The 20,747-nt window shown below is 38.2% G+C and overlaps 1 protein-coding gene across 12 annotated transcripts in view; it reads left to right on the top strand.

Moving 5' to 3' along the window:
* LOC124218711 (triadin) overlaps positions 1-20,747 on the top strand; it is a 30,925-nt gene extending 10,178 nt beyond the window's left edge. For 8 of the 12 annotated variants that reach the window (XM_046625424.2, XM_046625419.2, XM_046625416.2 and 5 more), the window contains 13 exons: positions 177-313; positions 1,529-1,835; positions 2,109-2,229; positions 3,554-3,680; positions 5,569-5,666; positions 6,777-6,939; positions 7,299-7,374; positions 7,483-7,712; positions 7,832-7,910; positions 11,930-12,223; positions 16,921-17,178; positions 17,848-18,116; positions 18,372-20,747. In XM_046625424.2, coding sequence (XP_046481380.1) covers positions 248-313; positions 1,529-1,835; positions 2,109-2,229; positions 3,554-3,680; positions 5,569-5,666; positions 6,777-6,939; positions 7,299-7,374; positions 7,483-7,712; positions 7,832-7,910; positions 11,930-12,223; positions 16,921-17,178; positions 17,848-18,116; positions 18,372-18,731 — 2,448 coding nt within the window. In that variant the 5' untranslated portion in view covers positions 177-247 and the 3' untranslated portion in view covers positions 18,732-20,747. Of the gene's footprint in view, positions 1-176; positions 314-1,528; positions 1,836-2,108; positions 2,230-3,553; positions 3,681-5,568; positions 5,667-6,773; positions 6,940-7,298; positions 7,375-7,482; positions 7,713-7,831; positions 7,911-11,929; positions 12,224-16,920; positions 17,179-17,847; positions 18,117-18,371 lie in introns of all 12 variants that reach the window. The other 4 variants (XM_046625420.2, XM_046625423.2, XM_046625422.2 and 1 more) reach the window with 4 other exon arrangements.

The raw sequence follows: 20,747 nt of genomic DNA, 5'->3' as shown, positions 1-20,747 counted from the left end.
CGTAACTTGTAGGCGTTGATGAATGAAGAATATACCGATGAAACGTCGTCACGTTAATTATCCCACATTCGACCTGACTGTGCGTTGCTGTGTCTATATATTTATTTGCTGGTCGTATACTCAGTTTGCAATTATTCAAGTTAGTTATCGATGTACTAATGAATTTTTTGTTACAGGACCGACTCTGGAGCCAGCCCTACCGCGGCGGAAGAAATGTCCAGAGCTTGCTTACAAGAGTCACGAGTTTATGACGGCTGCGGATGGCAGCGGGATGGATTCTATGGATTCCAACATGCTTGCGGATAAAACTCAGGTGCAACCGACTATACAATTATTTTAGGGTCGATCACGGTCTTACATACAGGTCTGGAAACTCATGTGGTAGGGAGTGACTCACTTGGCGAAGCTCATTTTCGTAGTTATCGGTTTGTCTAGTAAGATTGTTGTAATCTAGATGTGATTTTTTTTCCGCGTAGTTTCGTCGGGAAAATATATATATATTCTTTTAAGGTTCTAAAGCCCCTAGATCGCGACAATTCTGGTGGTCATAACAGAAACTGAATAACGTTGCTTCACCCAAGATTACACCCCCCATTTCAAAAAGGGCACGAGTTTTCAGACTTGCACGTAAGATCGGGGGGTAGGGGATGGACGGGCTACACTGGGAGGATTCGGTGAATTTCGTCGCTCGGTGTCAGTAATCAAGCAACTGGTTAGATTTTACGTACTTATGTGCTTCCCTCCGATAGGAAAACTCGGTCTTTTCAGGCCGAGCGTAAGTTTGCAATATGAGTCGTAGGTGAGCCGAAGACGAATATTGCAAATACGCGAGACGAAAATATCGTTAACTCCTTGTTGCACACGATGTTTTATATGACAAGAGTATGTTCCACGGTTTTTCACGAAGCACAAAATTGAGGTTAGGATCGCGTTACGTCTGATTTGTTCGCGACAGCGCATGCGCGGAGTACCGAAAAGATCACTTTTAAGTCCTAGGAGTTAAAAGTGGTCTTTTCTCTACTCCGCGCATGCACATTCGCAGACTCACTCGACCGTCATAGAAAACGCTACTTTGTGTATGGAGAACACGTAAAACATGCTCGCATTATATAAATATAATTATTTGGTTGCCTAATTGCTGGTATCGAGTGGCGGGATTGACCGAATGCTCTAGGTGTGTATAATAGCTGCTAATGAAATTGGTGATCTGTTTCAAAAGATGAGCGACACTAGGTTTGAAAAGCATTGCGTGTCTCATAAGAATCGCTTCATCGGAGAAGAGGGTGTAAATGACTTTGTCACGTATGAAGGATTTCTTTTGAAATGCGATATAAAATCTGTTTTGGAAATTTGTTCGGGTGTTTTGAAACCTGGTCTATACCTGCAGACTTATCAGCGTTAGACTCCTCAGCGATTTATCGAGAGCTGTGACCGTTCCAGATTAACGCGGTGTGTTTAAGTTGATCATAAAGAATTAGCTGGAGGATCAAAGTTTATAACAGCAAGTCTATTTATAATTTATTCTTAGGCAGCTACTGCAGCGCCAGAGCTGCCAACTAGCCAGCTGAGTAAGGCGATCTCACGAATCAGCACTGAGTATCGTTTACAGTTTGCCTGGCCCAGGCGATCTCAGTTGACCAACGGCGATGTCTGTTCATCCGGCGGACAAGCTGCAGCCGGTGGCGGCGGCGGCAGCGGTATTGGTACATCTGTCGGGACAGCAGCGCCTCCGCGGAAGTCTTTGAGCATGGGAGCTCTGAAACAGGGAATCGTTCCGTCTGCGCCAGCCCCCGTACATAAAAAGAGGACCAACGACGTTGACCGCAAGCGGGATGGTAATTGCACTATCAGTTGACACTCCTAGATCTTAGGTATCGTGGCAGAATATTTTCTTGTTGCAGTAATTGCTAGTCCTAGGTATGTTATAAATTAACTGAAAACCTGAGTATTAAACGACATAATTTTTCAACGATTATTTTCGTCTTACAAAAGTTCAAATTAAGGAAGCCCCTCTACTGCTTTAATAAAAATCAAGTATTAGAAAATTTTCATTAGATAGTTTGGTCCTTCAAAATCACTGCATTGTACCAAATTGATGTGCCCTGTAGGTGTACAGCCATCAGAGCTTGAACCCTTGGTGGGGAGCAATGGAATTGATGTTACGGATGGGGTGGTTCTTGAGGGAGAGGAACAAGATGAAGAATTGGTACAGCCGAAAGTAACGTTCAGGTAATATCTTTTGAGGTTGATAGTTCTGGGACGTAGTACGGAAAAATGTGTTTTCCCAGTTTTGCATTACAGCATATAAAAACCGGTCAATTTTCATTGAAGCGTCAGGAAATTCGTCCTGCATCCCTACAAAATGACAATAATTAACTAACGAAGAAACAGCAAAATATTGTAGAGAGTAGCTGTACAGAGTCAAATGTGAACCTCTACGAAGAGTGTAACCTACAATAAGGTTTTATGTTGTATTTCACAAGAACGTAGCTGAATAGGCATAAATGAAAAGTACCTGGATGTATGCCAGGCTCTATGGACTGTACTTGCCTTAATCTTGTGTGGAACTTGAATTGAGTTCAATCAATGATAGATCAGGTTCATGTAGTAGCAATTCAACTTTTAGTTACATACCAAGGCATATGGCCAAGTGTCAAAAACACTACCCACAGGCACTTTTTATGTTCTCACTTACAAGGAAAATATCCCAGGACGATATCTGCGATTACATTTTTTTTTAAATATGTTATAATAGACTCAATACTAACCGACACGTATTTTTTTGTCTGCCATTAAACACGTCTTTAAGGGATTGAAACCACCCTGCAAAATAAGGCATGTCAAGGGGCAATTTGGCTGTTTTTTGTTTTTAAATGAGAAAATTATATTTTTCATTTCTCGTTAATACTTTTCTTTTTCACTTGAATTGCTTAAAAAATATTATGTTCTTGTGCGTGAAACTGCCAAATCGCCCCTCGACATGCCTTACTTTGGAGGGTGATTTCACCCCCTTAAAGTATTTAATGGCAGATAAAAAAAATACGTGTCACTTAGTTTTTAGTCTACTAAGAAATCAAATCGAAGAGATTGACTTAGGATACCTTCCTTGTTAGCTATAGCCTTGAAGGCCAAGTGTGACATTCACTTAAATATTTGGGAAATGCTTCACTATTATAATTTCTTACAGTTGGCAATCTCTCAAATGCGAATACTGAGTCTGATTCGTATTTTTTACACGCACTCAGCCTGTATTAAACATTCGGATATACGGATTTGTCTCCCAACAGCTTTTTGTCAGTTTTTCAAGACATTTTAGACAGACTTATGACCCATGTGCACACTTTATCTACACATATGCAATAAGCTACAGTAGCCTGGTGGCGCGGGACTTGATTTCGCTATCTGAACAGTAATATTAGAGCAACGGCTGAATTCTTTTAATAACCGCTCATTATGGTTACCATTCTACAAACTAAGAATTCTGAACTTCATCGTCGTGTCTATAAAATCAATTAACCAGAAACGTCTGTCGCGATGGGCGCAATATTTTCAGGGGCAAAAAATCAGGTGGTAAATCCGTAAGGATAGCGGAAAGAATTGAAGTTAAATCAACCAATCCAGAAGTACCAAATCCGACCACCAATATCGCAGAACTTAGGCGTCTCGCGGACGAGTATAAGGTAACGATTGAAAAGGTCAAGCTGCGACCCTTGTGTATGTACTTTCGTGTGCCAATCTGTTTTCATTAAAGTCTTGTATACAGGTGTGCAAATGATCTCACATTTCGGGGATGGCGGTGTACAACATAGCGGGGCCAAATTGGTAGTTTTATTGACGTCCCGCGAGTCACCATATGTATGCAAGAGTGTTGCAACTCAATTATCGATTATTATTCACAAAATACGCCGAAAGCATGAATTATCTCAAAGTGTAAGACGTTATAGAAATTACACAGAAAGTGGCGTAAAATTGCGAAATATGACAGACGGGTGATTAAAAAAAAACTTTTAAATGACAGTGCCCTCGGTGACCGAAAGATGAACGATAAAACCAGCCTGGCCAAGCATTCCACCCCCACCATGGAGCATATCCAGACCCGTATACAAGACTATGATATTGATCATGATTCTCCACCCTATCCACATTGAAATCAGAGATTGTGGGAATCAGGCTGATGAAGATGACGTGACAACTTTAACTTTACGAAGAAACCGATTATTTTCGACCAACACTTCTCGAGTGTCGTTACCATTCGACTACTAACGATTCACAGCAAAATATAATATGGCATTATGCAAATACAAACGGAAATCAAAGCATGCGGTTATTGTTGTTCGTAGCCTATCAGATGCGTAAAGTGACTCCAAAATTTCTTGCAAGTTTGACTCAGCTTAAGGGGGCACCTATATATATACTTCCACCGCTGGCGTAAATTGTTATGTTTTACGGAGTATATTGTGAAAAATAACACAAAATATTGATCACACAGTATTTATCGATCATTCCGTTGTGAGAAAATAATTTATCAAGAACATTATTAATCATCAATTACATGTCTATTGGTATTCTTTTGGCCACTTGAGTTGCCCTTCGTGAGTTGACAAGATTACGTCGGTATAAGTCGATTGATCTGAATAGTTCAAAAAGATTCTTGTACAGTAACGTTTTTGTCGTAGTGTGTCGAGCTAAATTTTTTAATTTCGAAAAAATGAGCATGACATTTTGAAGGTTGAAGAACTATTTTCATCAGAAATTTTATTCTTTTATGGTTCCTAAAAAATGTATTACATGAAATATCAAAAAAATGGCTAGACAGACTATAACGAAAATATTAATGTACAAGAATCTTCTTGAATTTTTTAGATCCATCGACTTATACCGATGGAATCATGTCAATCGTAAAGCGCAACAGGTGCATAAAAAATTACAATACACGTGTAATTTACCATAAATTTACCATAATTGTCATGACAAACTCATATCTTAATTTGAAATAATCAATAAATAACGTATAATCAATATTTTGTGCCATTTACCACAATATACTCCTTAAAATATAATTGTATAAATATTAATTTTCGCCAGCATTGGAGTTATATGCATATACCTCCTTAGAGGTCTTCTGCATCGAACTGTATAACGCGCGGAACATAGCAACGTCATGTCTACACCAACAAGACTCGTTTTGGATCACTATGCATATGTTTTGATCAAACATCTGTAAATACCTATATTCATTATACATAGCTGATTTTTAGCATGCAAGTGTTTGTTTCTGTTATTTATTTTTAATGTCACTCGCTATAGAGGATACGAACTCTGAAAGAGAAATGCACACGTCAAGGGGATATTAAATGTTCAGAACTTTTGCTAACGCTGTAAATTTCTGAACGGTAACCCAGCCTATGGGCAACCAACCCTATATTGCGTCCTTCACAGTTCAGTCAAGTTCCAATAAGAACATATACGAGTATATTATTGACTTTCAAAGGTTCAGATATACCCCGTACAAAGTAGCATTCCACGCAACTACTTAAAATTAAATGTCCGATCCTTTTACTTGAATAGCTTCGGGACTGGGGCCGCGGCTTGGCGGCCGAGGAGGATTTATCGTTGGGGAAGCGTGTTACCAGTAATCACGCGCCCGACGCACTTACGCTTGCCAGGCCAGTACAAATATCTATGATGTTTATCGTTCAATCTGTGTCTGTAAAGTGAAACACTATATTAGTTTCTCTGCTTTGATATTGGAATCTCGGTTCTCTGTTAAGAGGTTGAAATTCTGTCCACGATTCCACAGGGCTACTGCGGTATTACAGGGTTGTGCATATGTATGGGAGATTTAGAGAGAAAATTTTTATCACACCTAATATTGACGAAATTGTGAAATTACTATAATTGGGTGCCATGATAGTCTAGGCTGTGACAAGTAAAAGGTGTGCTGGTTGGGCAGGCTGAGAATTAAAACAAACTAGTCCAGTAAAAAAACGTATAATAAGAGTGCTCTTAAAGTTGTGGCATAACCTGTATCTTGACCTGGAAACTGGGGATAAGCTAGAGAATTTGCAAACCATTACTCAGGATAAGGGAAATTTTCTGAAAGAAATCATTTTTGAACTGCACATGTATCAGTAGCAACTTTGCATTCATTCGCAAGGTGATAATGAAACATTGTTACAGTTAACAAAGTTGAAGTAATTCTCTTAAGATTTTGTTAATAATAATTGAGGAAAAGATTAAAGGCTAATAATATTTTTTCTACTGAAAATTTGAGTAATTCACTTACAAGTAAGTTGTTTCTGGCACGACCACTAGTTTGAGTGTCAGCAAAAATTTTTCCTTGCTTCTGGATTAAGGTTCCTTAAAGTTTTGCGTGCTGTATGGACGGTTGAATTTGTGCACGTACATCAATTCTATATATTATGCACTACTATGATATTCGTGTATCAAATTGGTGTCGTTGTTCGATAATTTTATTCAGGATCGTATATTTGTACAATTTTCACTTTGTTCGCTACGCAATGCACTACTGTATTCTTAACTTTTTTCACTCGAGGAGGTTTGTTACTTTGATCTAATTACCCATGCAGATCAATTTATTTTATGTAATATTCACGTATTTTTCCAATCATCCACTTCATTTTGGTGGCAAACTTCCTTAGAACCGTTGGAAGAAGATAGAAATACACTTTTGTCAGTGTTGTTAATGCATCCAGGATTAAAGTTGCAAGTTATAAAGACATTCGAATAGCACTGATCCTATTCTCTGACAGCAGATCAGTTACGAAAGAGGAGAAGGAGCAGGAAAACACAAGAAAGATCGGGCCTACCCAGACAACCACGATGCCACCTGCGGGCAGAGCTTCAGCGGTACAAGTCAGGCCTTCCTCCGTTCAAACTCGTCCAGTTTATTCTTTTCTGCAAGATGACACAAAGATGGTAAGCTATTCACCATACCATAGCTCAAACTTCTGTACATAATGTACTACATCGGTAGCGATATAACGAGAGTTCAGCGTACAGATCCCGATATCGACATTTATATTACTGACATTTTTGACCGCTTCACAGCTCAGACACAAGCCCTTTTTTCCCTATGATTGATATGATGATAACGTAGAGCGCAAAGCAGACGATATTTTTCCGATGATCGATGAAGTCGACCACAGTAGGGATTACCGTTACCCGAAAAAGGGTTTATCTCTGAGCTGTGAAGCAGCTAAAAATGTAGGTATCGGTATCTGTACGCTGAACTCCCTTATAACACTACTTACATTAAAATTTCACCGTCCTTTCAGGATAATGAAAGAGCGATTGCTCGCGCAAGAAAAGACTTCTTGATCCGTCATCATCTGGACCGCACAACTGGTGTGGGTAAGTATTTGATATTCGATGTATTTAAAAGTTATAAACTCCTTCTTCGAGCACGAATCACCTCTTCTGTACGGGGAATACACCATGTTGTGTTTCTCCTTGTACTAGGAGATGGCGCACTACTCCCTTCTCCGACGCGGGAAAAGCTGGAGCCAGTGATGCCACGACGCCGTGATGAATCGAAGGATGCACGAGAGGAGATTCAACCGAGGGTCAAATTCAGTCCGAAGAACAGCCCCAGGGCTGGCCGTTCTCAGAGCCTCGGTCCGACCGCAACCGAACGACGTTCACCAAAGCGGCAGCCCGTACGGGCTCCGTCGCTTACCAAGGATTCAAAGGTAAGATATCTTCAGGGTGTAATATATATACTCATGCTTCACGTGCTGTAGTGTCGCGGCATTGGAGATTTACTATTATACTCACATACTCACGATGCATGAAAATTTTGTTTGCGAAGGAAAAGTCCAAGGAGGTGAAGGACAAGGAAAAGGAAACGAGCGACCGAGCAGTTGAGCCAGCGAGGCATCCACGACCGAGTAAGTCTTTGGAATTATTGAATGATAGATATAATGTGAATATCACCAGCTCATACATCGGACGGAATTTCTTTTAATTCTGTGAGTGATCCAAGTTGTCGTATGATTATGAATATGAAGACGACTCTGGATGTAAGTCAACTGGAGACTTCAATACATCATTTCAGAACCATATCTAGCACGAAAAACCTCGACTTGTACTTATAACGATGCAGTAATTATTTATACATTGTTTGTTCTCCTCGTAAATGTAGATGACTCACTTTAATATTCTGTGCTGATATACATTATCAACTTGGGACGAAAGTATGTTTGTGTGATTGATATACATACAAGGGAAGGGAAAAGTTTACTCGTAAATAATTATTCAGTTAATGGCATAGACCAAGAAAGGTGACCACAGTTATGCGGTATTTTATACCGAAGCCAAGTTTAAATTTCACTCAAGTATAAAATACGCCCATCAGGTACTTGTAATTCTCAATGGGTGGAGGTTAAAAAGTAAAATGACTGCATAATAAAAGGGTCACAATATCGAATTTCCAAAGTCGGGTAAATCAGAGGATTTCAGAATGGATGAAATCGAAGTATAGAAAATTCAAAATGCATTAATAGAGCAAATTGGTATCAAAAGCCGAAGTACAAAACCCTGACGATTCCATATTACATAACTGGCATGCTATATTTATAATTAAATCTGACTCTTCGACATTATAACTTTCCCGTACTTCGCCTTTCTGTATTTTGAAATTCTATGAAACGATGCGCAGGAAACTGAAACATTCGATATCTTACATTTCTATTCTGTGGTCATTCCATTTTTTGAACTAAGCCCCTGTCAATGTGATTCAAACACCACTTACAGGAAAAGCTAATGCTCAGTTTCTCTGGTTACTGGGTTAGGTAACAACGCTCCTAAAGCTTTTGTTTCATCAACCTGACCCATAAGCGGCGCCCAAATGACATTGTCCAGATTGTAAGAGTTTTCAGTTGAATAATCTGTCATGTGGAGTTGTAGCCTCCGTTTTCTCATCTGTGAATACTGGTTACCGGCTCTATATATATATAAATATTATATAAATATATATATATATAGAGCCGGTATATGTGTGTGTGTGTGTGTGTGTGCGCGCGCTTGCGTGTCTGTGCGTGTGTGTGTGCATTGGCCGATAATAGATGCAGCCGGTATATATTTGGAACAATGGGGACTGTGTATAATGTAATGATTAGTATTACACATTTATTGTTATCATCTACATATGATGTACCGCATGGTAAAGTTTATGTGTACAAGCATAGATCTTTCATATTGTCAGTCTTAATTTTTCAATGTATACTAAATACTCGTCTATAATCTACATACTTACATCATACATGGATTTTATCCATAGTTGTGTTCAAAATAAGTTACTTGATTGTCTCGTATTGTAGTAAAAGCATATGAATCTGCCTTCAACTATTTTTAGTTACACCGCATCGCTATTCGTCGGTACTTTTTTACCTTGTAAGGCGACTAAACGACTAGGTAGGTACGCATCTGAAATCTAAATCCGGGGTATTTTGGATTAAGCCGGGAATTCGGTGGGAATTCACTCTGATTCTTGGGATTTGTACGAACGAATGGTCGTTTTTCACGTTAAAGAGCATAGCGTAAGGCTTAATTATCTGACAAGTTTCCAGATGATTTTAAAGCCCAGGAATTATATTTTGGGGCGACTGTACATCTTGTCTCTATGCAATAATGGTGAATTTGATACTACGGTGTACCTGCACCTTAAACTCAAACTTTGAAATGAGACTAGGTAAAATTTGAGTTTTAATTTTCTTTACACCGAACTTACGTAGCGGTAAAATCAATAATATTTACACCAGAATTACGGAAACTGACCTTTATGAAACGTGAAATCGCTGAAGTCTCAAATTTTGCTCGATTTCGCCTAAAAATATGAGTAATCCTCCATTGTCAAGACGTGCTGACGAACCATTACATGACGACGTATCAGGCCTCCGGAGCAGGTTGCTGTCAAAGTGTGTATCGGTTCGTTTCGCAAAAACTGTTTGTAAGAAGTTTATACGTAACATGATCTCCCATTTTAAAAAAGTCATTGGGATATCTCGAAAGCGAAGCGTGGTACATGAGAAAGTTTTCGATGAAAGTTGTACAGTTCCAAGGGGGACATCTGTTACAGAAGTTGATGTGCTTATAGGTCATTCCATATTTGAGAAATCTTCATGAAGACCATCTTTTTAAAAATGTCAAACTTTTAGAAGTCAACAAGACAAATTGAGAGGTTTGTGAATATTGCCATTCAGAGTTACAGTGATTTGATATTCGAAGTGGCTCAAGGTTGCGCCGTGTTCGAACAATATGCGCGCTAGAATGTGTGTGCAGGACAACGACAGATAAGATTCCATCAGATCGTTATTATCGTAATGTTTTGACTCTATACCTTCTCCAGAGTTTGTGCGTACAAATTTAATTCATGATAATACTCGGAGACGTTACAAATGCGGCGGAACCCCGAGCCATTAGGTTAATTTAAAGTGCTGTAACTCGGTGAAAAATCGTCCGAATTAAGAAATTCAAAATTTTCCGGATTCGGCTTGTTAGCTACTTTACTTTAGCTAGTAGCTATAAGAAAAATGATCCTTATTAATATTTCTCAAATGTGACACGACCTACAATCTCGTCAACTTCTCTAATAGTTGTCCGCCTTGAAACTGCACAAGTTTCATTATGCTTAAAAGTATCTTGTGTACTACACGCTTGGTTTTCGATATGGGGCGGGGTTGAAGTTCCAAATTTCAAAAATTCCGAAACTGTGGCGAATCTTGAAGTAAACAAATAAAACTTTTACGAAACAACCAAGTTTCGAATGGCCAGAAACCTGACGGCTCAAAGTTTCAAAATACAAGATTCCCAAAATTCAAGTGACAGTAGAGCAAAGTTCCGAAAAGTAAAGTTCCGACAGAGCAAAATTTCGAAAAATAATGTTTCGATAGAGTAAATTCGGAAAATTAAAATATAAGCCTACAGCGTAGTTTACTCGACAAGTGGGTGTATCAGAAAAAAAAATCAGAAAAAAGGAAAGTCAGAATGACCAGGATTCTGAACGTAAAAATATTGAAAATCTAAAACAAAGAAAGTGGTGAAATTTTACCAAGCCAGAAATTCACAGAACTCAAAATCGGTCACTCAGAATTTCGATGTTTTAGATGTTTAAGTTCTCTCATTTTGGCACTTTCGGCATTTTGTCCTTTCAGAATTTTGCCATTCAGAAACGTTGCACTTTCCGAACTTGGAGCAACGGGTTTGGGAGGATTCGAAACTTTGAGTTCTTTAATTTAAGTTTCGTCACCAAAAAATTCGGAATCTGGCGCTTACGGAACTTTGCAAATTCGGAATTTCAACTCCGCCTTCTCAATGTATCCTACAATCACTTGTTTCAAATGAGACATCGTTTACAGAGAGCTACATGGCCATCCATCACGATCAGCAGTCGAATTATACGTAGTGGCCGGTATCATAAATTTGCTAGAGTCCCTCATCACTTCATACCCTATGGCTCCTTGTGAACAGTTTGCACGAAGTGACACGGTGTATGTTCTAGGGCCGTACAATTCAACCGGTGAACCGTCCAAATGGTTCGAAAGCAGACCGTTTAACCGCGGTTAATTGATTCTTATAGAAATTATATTTTAGCCGAATCAACTATTAACCGGTTAAGCCGTTTAATCATCTTGGCCAGTAAACTGATTACCTAAACCATTGGCTATAATTAATCAGGTTAACCATCATGACCGGTTGAGCCGGTTGAATTATACAGCTCTACAGTATTGTACCTTATAATTATGAAGCGGGCAGGGCTTTGAACGGCGAACGAAGTGTACCGACTTGTATGGATGATTGTAATTGGATGCCGAGTGAAATGGGAAGCGTAGAGGACGAGTACCTATTTATAGGTATTTAGATAGTATAGTGCAACGATTGCTTATTGTATTTGTACAATATGTTCTAGCCTCCCTTGCAACCAATGCTCCCGCCCACCGCCCCTTTCATCACGCCAAACCTGCAACCGCCATAAAACCTCCAGTAAAACATTCAGTTCATTCATCCGTCACGCATCCATCCGCCTCAGCTACCGCAGCTACTGTCGCTGCCGCGGCGAAACTGCAGGAACGTGCAAAGCATTCTCTGAATCAAGCTCAGGTCAAACTAGCTGGTGCATCAGCTCTCCAGGCTACTGCCGCCCAACCTAAATCATCCTCTGATTCGTTACGAAACGCGTCTCGAGCCGCTATCATCCGAGCTAGTAAGTAGCATGCTAGACTTATCGACCGCTGGTACGACCCTGATATATACTTTCATACAGCTTTTATAAATGTCTCTTTATTTTTGTCTTCTCGTTTTCGATCTACCATGCACTAATGGGGAATTTCACTTCCAACCGAACCGCCGATATCCCACAACTCTTTTTACATGGTAAACTTCATATTTTGTTTGATGAGTTGCCTCAAAAACAAATAGAAGCGTTATATTTACATATCATTCTGATACATTGGTTTAAATTGGAGAACAAGTCGATGGCCTTTGATAAAATCCACTCAACTTTAGAGAGGCGGATTATATAAAAGATTTAACTTTGACGTGACGATTATAATCCAAGTAACTCTACGGACCCTGATGATAATACAATTATCTTCAATGCTTATACGCAGGACTGTTGGCTGTTTTCTCATCGGGGTCCGTACAGTTACTTTAATTATAATCGTCAGGCCAGAGTTAGGTATTTTATAATCAGCCTCTCTAAAGTTGAGTGAATTTTATTAGGGGGCCATCGAACTGATTTCAAAAAGTTCTAGACTACGAAGACTCTGTTTATTTTAAGACTGTATAACTTCAGATAATTAATGTTTGATACTTCAAAGTCGGTTTGGTTTGAAATGCCCCGTACATTTTGTTTTTTACAATCTGAAATTGAGCCTTGTGTATTGTTTCTTCTTACTCTTTTTTTGAAGTTTTCGATGTACCTTTCTGATGTAAAAACCTCCTACACGCTCGCTTGCAATGTTGCTTTCATCTCGTAAGTGTTTATTAAATAATTGGCGTGAATGCATGCGCGTGCAAGTTTGTTGAATATTTATGGAGCCTGTGCTTTGGTTACTTGACCGTTGACTTTTTCAATCTTGCCGACATTCCATCATACAATAGGGTAATAGATATGATTTTCATAATGATCGTTATAGTACAAAGATGTTTCACTCGTATGGTATTACATTATTATACCTATACAAGTACGTAACTAACTGGTTTACCACAATCGATAAGCCGATGCGGACTGGCCTTTTGTTTGCTTATGTTAACGATAAGCGGGCACTGGTATATCTCACTCTTAAAGAGGGTAGTACCGAAGATCTCTCGTTTCTCAAGAGTAAGTTTGACTTTGAATTTTATGTACCTATGGCAAGCAGTCTATGCCTCCATAGGTCTCTCGAGATGGAATAACATAAGATTCATAATCTGTCAGTCATCACGGTCAGCATGACATTGGCATACAGGTAAAATTGAATCATTTTTGTCGAATAATTGTCTGAATTACGATTCTTAGATTGTCGACAGACAATTTTTTAAATATTCACCGAGGACACAACTGTCGAATAAATGTAGGTAACTTTTTGGAATATCAACTTCATGAACTCAATTTCATGAGTTTGTAGTGAGATATTGATTGCAAATGGCATTGGAAACCTTAGAACAGTTTTTTTTCTTAATAATTAGGCATCGAAGGTATTTTTCAGTCCAAAAAGCGGTTGATTTTGAAGTTCTTACATTTGCGTTCAGTTTCGCTACAATAAACCATGGAAAATCAACTATCCCGAACCTTGGTTAACTCGGTACTTTCGAAATTTGAACAGTTTTCATTCATTTTTTTCTTAATAAACGAAAATAATGGCGAGTTTGCTCGGTCGGTAGAAGTGGAAGTGCTACATGGCCTTAAACGTTCTCAATGACATGATTGACAAGCTTTTGTTGTGTATATCCACAGCGTAAAATTGGTATCGTGAACCTTTGCCTCACATACGAGTACTTTTGTAAATGTGCTAATAAATGTATTAAATGTATTATAGGTCTCTGTGGAGATTTTTATGGTCTGTACATATATTCTTTCTGTTGTCCTTTGAGTGTGCATAATAAGGGTCAATTAAATTTGAAAAGTAAACAGAAATACTTGTAGCCCAAAAAAAGTTTTCGGAAACCACTAGTATGTGTACTGTAATGCAACATATCAAAATGTTTTATGAACTAAATCAGTCAAGAAGTTTGAGCAATTTTCACTTGTAGCAATTTGGTAACTGCGTATTGCCTTGCAAATCACGTAAGGTCCGTTAAAATTACGAATGGAGAACTCAAAAGAGCCTTAATTAAAATAAAAAGACACAACTAGGTTCGTATATTCGATCGAAGCAGATGTGGCTACGTGAAAGAAAATGTTTAAGAATCGTGTTCTTTATAAGATTTGAGCATCGAAAGTATTAAAACTGCAAGGTTTATGAAATCTTTGTAACATTGGATCGCAGTACGACACGGACATTTTGATATTTTGTTTAAGGTTACAAATACTACGAATTTTTGATTAAAATTATTTTAGAATAAAAATATTTCTATTTCAGGCTCATAATCACATCTTAATTGACTGACCTACGGCAACATAATAAAAGTACATTACGCAACAAGGGAATAAAGTTGAACTTTTATTTCTGTGTTGTATATACAGGACTTTATTTCCAATTCAACTCTGGCCGTATTACTGACTTGAAAAGCGGGACTTGATATTTTTTGCAATATTGTGTGTAGAATTCAGAACAGGGATTACTAATGAAAAAATAAATTGTAAAATATGCATACAAGTAGCATATATATGAATGTAGATTGGCGGAAGCGGGTTTCATAAAAGGGTTGCAAAATCTATCGGGACGATCTTAACCTGCAATTATAATACTTATTTTAAGAAATGCACGATAAAAAATATTTCAAATAAATGAATGAAGGCATTTTTTGTATAAAAAAAACATCAGCATTTTTTATTTTATACGTGTTATCTTTTTATTAGTCTAAAGACTATAATATTATTGCAAGTTTATCATAATACAGAAAGAAATAGTTTAGAGTAGAAAAAAAAGAGAAAACCAAAAAAACTGCAGTACTAATTTGCAGGAAAAAACTTTCGTCCCGCTTTTCAGATCAAAAAACGTGAACATTTCGGTTAAGTTGGGAATAAACACGTTAATTGATGTATACCTGGCATGTTGGATTTTGACCATCTCGCAAATTAGTAATGCTCAATCGGGACAGTCAGAATCCAGCATATTGGGTACGTATGTCACTGGTGGAAACTTTACACTGAAATGCAAGGAAAAATATAACAAATCGCTTCACTCGAAATTCCCGTAAAACTTGTTGAAAATTGTGTGAACTAGAACTTGTCGAAGTTATGTAGAAATTTCTAATGTAACGAGAAAAATTTAATATGTCTTCAAAAAATACAGAAACTGTAAGATAAGCAAAAAAGTTTAAGCGTTTTGCAGAAAATTAATATTATTTTGAAATTCTCTGAGTTTAATTTGACCATGAATTTTTCGCGAAATGGTATTCCTCTGAAAAATTCATATTAAATCTGCAATTTGGAACTTTTTAGAATAAGATATAAAATTTTCAGAGGAATTTCTCTGTAACACTCAACTGAAGAGTTCTTCAGAAAAAATTTTCACCATGTGTACCATACCTTGTAATATATCTAGGAATGTCCCACGTGGGTGCATGAGACTGTTTCAAATTAGCGCAATATTTTTTCCAGCTGGAACAAGGTCTTTGTCGTCGGAGAAATTCAAGATCTGCGAAAACAAATATGCCATTAATTACATTAAAATAAAGCCTGTCAAACCGTACTACACGATTGTTCTGGAAAACTCGGCGAAGCAGCTGGAATGAGCATAGTTTACGATATTTGAATGTGGAAAAGTCTCATGGTAAGAGACTCCCCTTAGACTTGAGCTAAAAATTTCTACATCTTGAAGATTCGGCAAAAATGACGTTTCGACCTTGTTCCAATAAGAGTGGAATTTTTTTTTTTTTTTCATACACTAATCTGAAACAGTCTAGTGTACACATTGCAGTATAATAGTTTCGGAAGTGAAGTTGATGAATACTACGTATATGTTACATATTTACGTAAATCGAATATACGCCGGTTATTTTATCACAAATTCGTTTCAATATCGTTATTACATGAAACACTGCTATGGGGACCTTCGCTGGAGTCGGTCAATAGGTAATAAAAAATTAAAAGAAAAGGCATACCTGAATGAAAAGTTGTTACTTCACTTACACAGGAAAGTCAGGGATTTTCAAACTCGAAAAAGTACGCCAACCCTAGTTATGACCATGATTACGCCAAAAATCGGAAATCGCAACCGCGAGGGTCGCCTATGAATGCGGTGCCGCGTAGTATGTCTCACTTGGCCCATGGCAGTAGCTAAACTCTATTGGAAAATGTCCTAATAACGTCAGAGCCTTGTTATCGGCGCCATTTCATCACCACATGACCTAAGATTTTAACTTTAATGGAGGAAAGTTGTAATTCTTGGGGTTTCATATTACTCATTTCACATAAATTAATGAAACATAATCAATAATATACCTGTTCTGCTATTCACACGCGAAAAGACGCGGTCAACGCTCCGCTGTCACACCCGGTTGCATTAGTTTAATTTTTCCCACCAGATGAAGTATTGCAAGGTGACAATTCCAATAGCAGAGTATAACAAATGATGTCGCTATTAACCTACATCGGGAAGTGATTAAGTTGAATTTTGAGCAACAGCCATGGGAAATTTGAGCACAATTGAGTTCAGCGATAGCTATTAATTATATTTCCGTACACGACGAGGTTTCTCGATCATATACCTAAATTGCAGCCGCTGCAAAATTAGTATCGACTCAAATTTCTAGCGTCAGCTGAGCCTGAGGTAAACGGGGATGCATACAACGGGGAATCGAACGTCGGCTTGAACGCCACCTCCGTGGCAGCTCCACCTAGTGCAGAAACAAGTCCGTGGCTCAACGACGAGCCTATTGTAAAAAGCCCACCAGAACCGACGAGGGTCAAGTCTCCGGAGCAGATGATCATGCGATCACCAGAGCCAGTCAATTGGACAGTCCCGCTGGATACTGGCAAGACGTTTACCGTTACGCAAAATGTACGCGAGGGTAAGCAGATACTGAATCCCAATTTTTTTAATTATTCGGAATTGAATATACCTGGTATGTATAACGTGAAGAAAGTAATTAGAAACAACATCTGTATCTAGGGCAGTCCACGAGGTTTCGAGCAAAAATTTTTTACGCATAACTGCACATCTCGAAAAACGAAATCATAATTTTTTAACAATTATTTCGACCAATTTTGTTGAAGATTGATTCACTTAGCTATTTCACAAGCGTCAACTTTGGGCACAAAGGGAAGACCGATAATAGGGGCAGTTTGTGAATTTCATAAAATTGTGTTTCACAATATTCTCACGTTACCCCCGCTAAAGAAGTTTCACTTCAAAAAACTTGGACCTCTCGTAGAGGATGGAGTTTTCATAACTGCAGTATGAATAATCATACATCGTCTTCAAAAAGTGCTGTAATAAATAACAACAATATTTTAGATCACTACCAGTAGACGGATTATTTATCCTACTCCTGCAATTCTGAATTAGCAAATATAATCATATTTCCAAAAGAAATAGATTGACATTTTTTATTTTTAAAGTAGGGCTTCCTTTTTCGACACGCATTTGAAATATGAACTTTCAATCACGATCTAGATCTCGTGCAATAATGCTCAACCTATATACAATGCGAGTAAAATTGTCGATCCTATAATTAAAGGGGAACCACTGACACGACCTCACAGCGAAGCAAAGACATGGGGAGCATCGTCAATGCCACCAATGCCGCAGTCTGCATCTCCCGACTTGGTTGGTCAGCACAAGTCTCAGCATTCGGGGTACAAATCACCGGAAAGTGAAAGCGTCTCCCTTGGTAGCTTCAGCGGTCTCAACGGGCATAAGGAACAAGATTCTGGCAGGGAGAGCCCCCTACGTGCGCTCGGCACTGACACGACAACTACTCCTACGCCGATGCCGCAGAACTTCAAGGCAAGTCAGTTTAAACATAGAATAACCACATCGATCAATAATCGTCAAAAAGATATCAATAATCGTCAAAGCATGGGAAGCCTTATTATAGTGCAATTCCGTAAGATTGCACCTTGCTGGGGTAGCAAACCTTACGGATCCTCTCGCCTGTAACGTCGCGCGATTGAGCATCGAATAAGCTCGCGGCAATCGCGCTGTAACAGGCGGGCACCAGCTTTGTAACATTTTCATTAGATGTATTTGAAATGGTTACAGTGTCCTGTCGGCGAGGAAAATGAGGCACCGAGTGTTGTCACTGACGAAAGATTGGACGCGCCAGCAGTCAAGCCGGTCGTAGGAACAAATTTGAGGTGTCTCGAAGATCCGGTCTTCGAATTTGAAAGGAAGAAAGAGGCTGCGGTGCCACCGTCCGGCTACCGAGTTTTGGAGGCTGAAGCACCCCACGGAGCCCAATCAGTGCCACAGGCCAACGCCGGGGGAAGCAGTGGTTATCACGTGCTGGAAGCGCCTGCTGTTTTGGGTCAGAGTACTGGGCAGCATTCCATGACCAACGACGTCTTAGAGAAAGCACGAAATCGTTTCGACAAGTTTTGGGGAAAAGGAGGCGAGAATTAGACGCGACCTTAGCTCCGTCGAACTGGGCATGAATCGATCCCGGTAGGTATCCACATGTAGGTTGTCCCCTGAATTCGAGATACATAACGATACGCTGCGCTATGATCCGAACAAATTTTTCAATCTATTATTAATCCATACCGATCGGTACACATCGCATCCAACAACCGATTGAGTACTTTTTACAAGTTGTATAAAAAATTCACATACATCGTTTGTTGAAGTTTTTTCTATGTTATTCTCTTTCAATTTCTTTCTCTTCCATTGAATAAATTAAAAGGTAGAAGAGTTGACGGTGCGATGCAAAGGTGCGATCAAAATAAACTACAAAAATATACAAAGTTTTATAGGGTAATAAAATAAAAAGTAAAAATTATCTTGCCGTTAGCGCGAGAAAATCGAGAAGGGCTTATTCTATACCTATTTAATTATAAATATACACAGGCTGTAGTAAGCAGTTGTTGCTTGAAACCAAAAATAATTAATGAATTTAAAAAAAGTTTTATAATGTATAAATAGATTGTCAAACTATTTTTGTTTAAATATTTAATAGTCAATGTTTTTGGACAATTTACGTTTTGCAAATTATTGTATACATACGTTTACACAGTTGTATTACATGATATTAAAATGTTCCGAATGAAAATATAGTAGCTACTGCTGCTGTTACTGCTGATGCTACTGCAAAAACCAAACGAAATGATCAGTCGTAGCCCAAATTTCATAGTCGTTGGAATCTCAAATGCTATATTAAATATGATAACGTGTAAGGGGATTTGTGGAATTTTACGATTCCAAGTTGGATTTTCTCAATTTCCCAACAAACAAAGAAAGGACAGCCAACAAACCAAAAACAAAAAATTTAAATAATAATACTATAAAACGAAGGAAACAAGTTAATATACAAACTATACACAAACGTCATAACATCGTTATATGGTCGAACGATCTGAAGTCGATACGGATATAGTTGTGATGATTCTCTTATAAGCATTATACAACAAGAAGTATCACTCGCACGGCTCGCTCAAATGAGGTATAGTAATAAATATACGCGCGAGCAAGGCGTGTATACTACCAACACTACAATAACATTAATTCTGCATACTGTAATAACTGTTTAATAAGTTTTGCGTTTGTTGTTTGTTCGATTTTAATCAAATGTAAAGAAGAATATGCATAGTCTCTGATTCGATAAGCGCCGATGAATTTTCAACGTATATCGAAAACCATGGATTGTTTATAACCCGTGTTGAATATAACACACTTCTAAGCATATGAAAGGTAGAGTTATATACAACATATTAACGAAGTATAGTGAATAGAATGCCAGTTTAAGCATACATATAATTCAGGTCCGTTGAAAAATTCTCTTTCGTATCAGGAATGACTTGCTATGATTATAATCGATTGCAATGAGAATATTTCTCAATCGCAAATACAACAAACCAGAACCACCACACTCCATCCAGGTCCACGTCCAAAAACCACGAAAACCAATCGTAGATGAAGAAATAACTGACTGATCACTATTATGAGTTACTTCGATATTCATTTACACATTGTATAAGGATACATACAAACATTATACATACACCTATGAACTGTTATAGGTTAGCTGGTGAAATACGTGTCCATATTGTATAGTAAAAAAACAAGATGATATGCATACATCTCCGTGTCTTCTTGTACCAACCAGATATTCATCTTTACATACTTATCGTATGATAGTGCGACGAGAATATTGCATGAATTATTATACGAGCTAGCAACTCCGATCAAAGCCACAACGCTTGGTCTTTGGCTTAATCTGTTTTATTATATATCATAATTTTCCCTCCAAGAACTAAAATTCATGTAATGAATCTTCAAATTCTACCTTTTTACGGAACTCAATAATAATAATTCTTCCAACAAAAGTGCTGTAAAATTACACTGTTATGGTATAAAACGACACGGAGTGGAACCGCTTATATATTGTATGTGTAATTACCAAACAGCGCTTTTTTAAAATTA

This window comes from Neodiprion pinetum, chromosome 5, assembly GCF_021155775.2.
Source record: "Neodiprion pinetum isolate iyNeoPine1 chromosome 5, iyNeoPine1.2, whole genome shotgun sequence".
NCBI classification, from domain to species: domain Eukaryota; kingdom Metazoa; phylum Arthropoda; class Insecta; order Hymenoptera; family Diprionidae; genus Neodiprion; species Neodiprion pinetum.
Note: the sequence above shows the minus strand (reverse complement) of the source record. Positions and strands in the feature narration are given on the sequence as shown.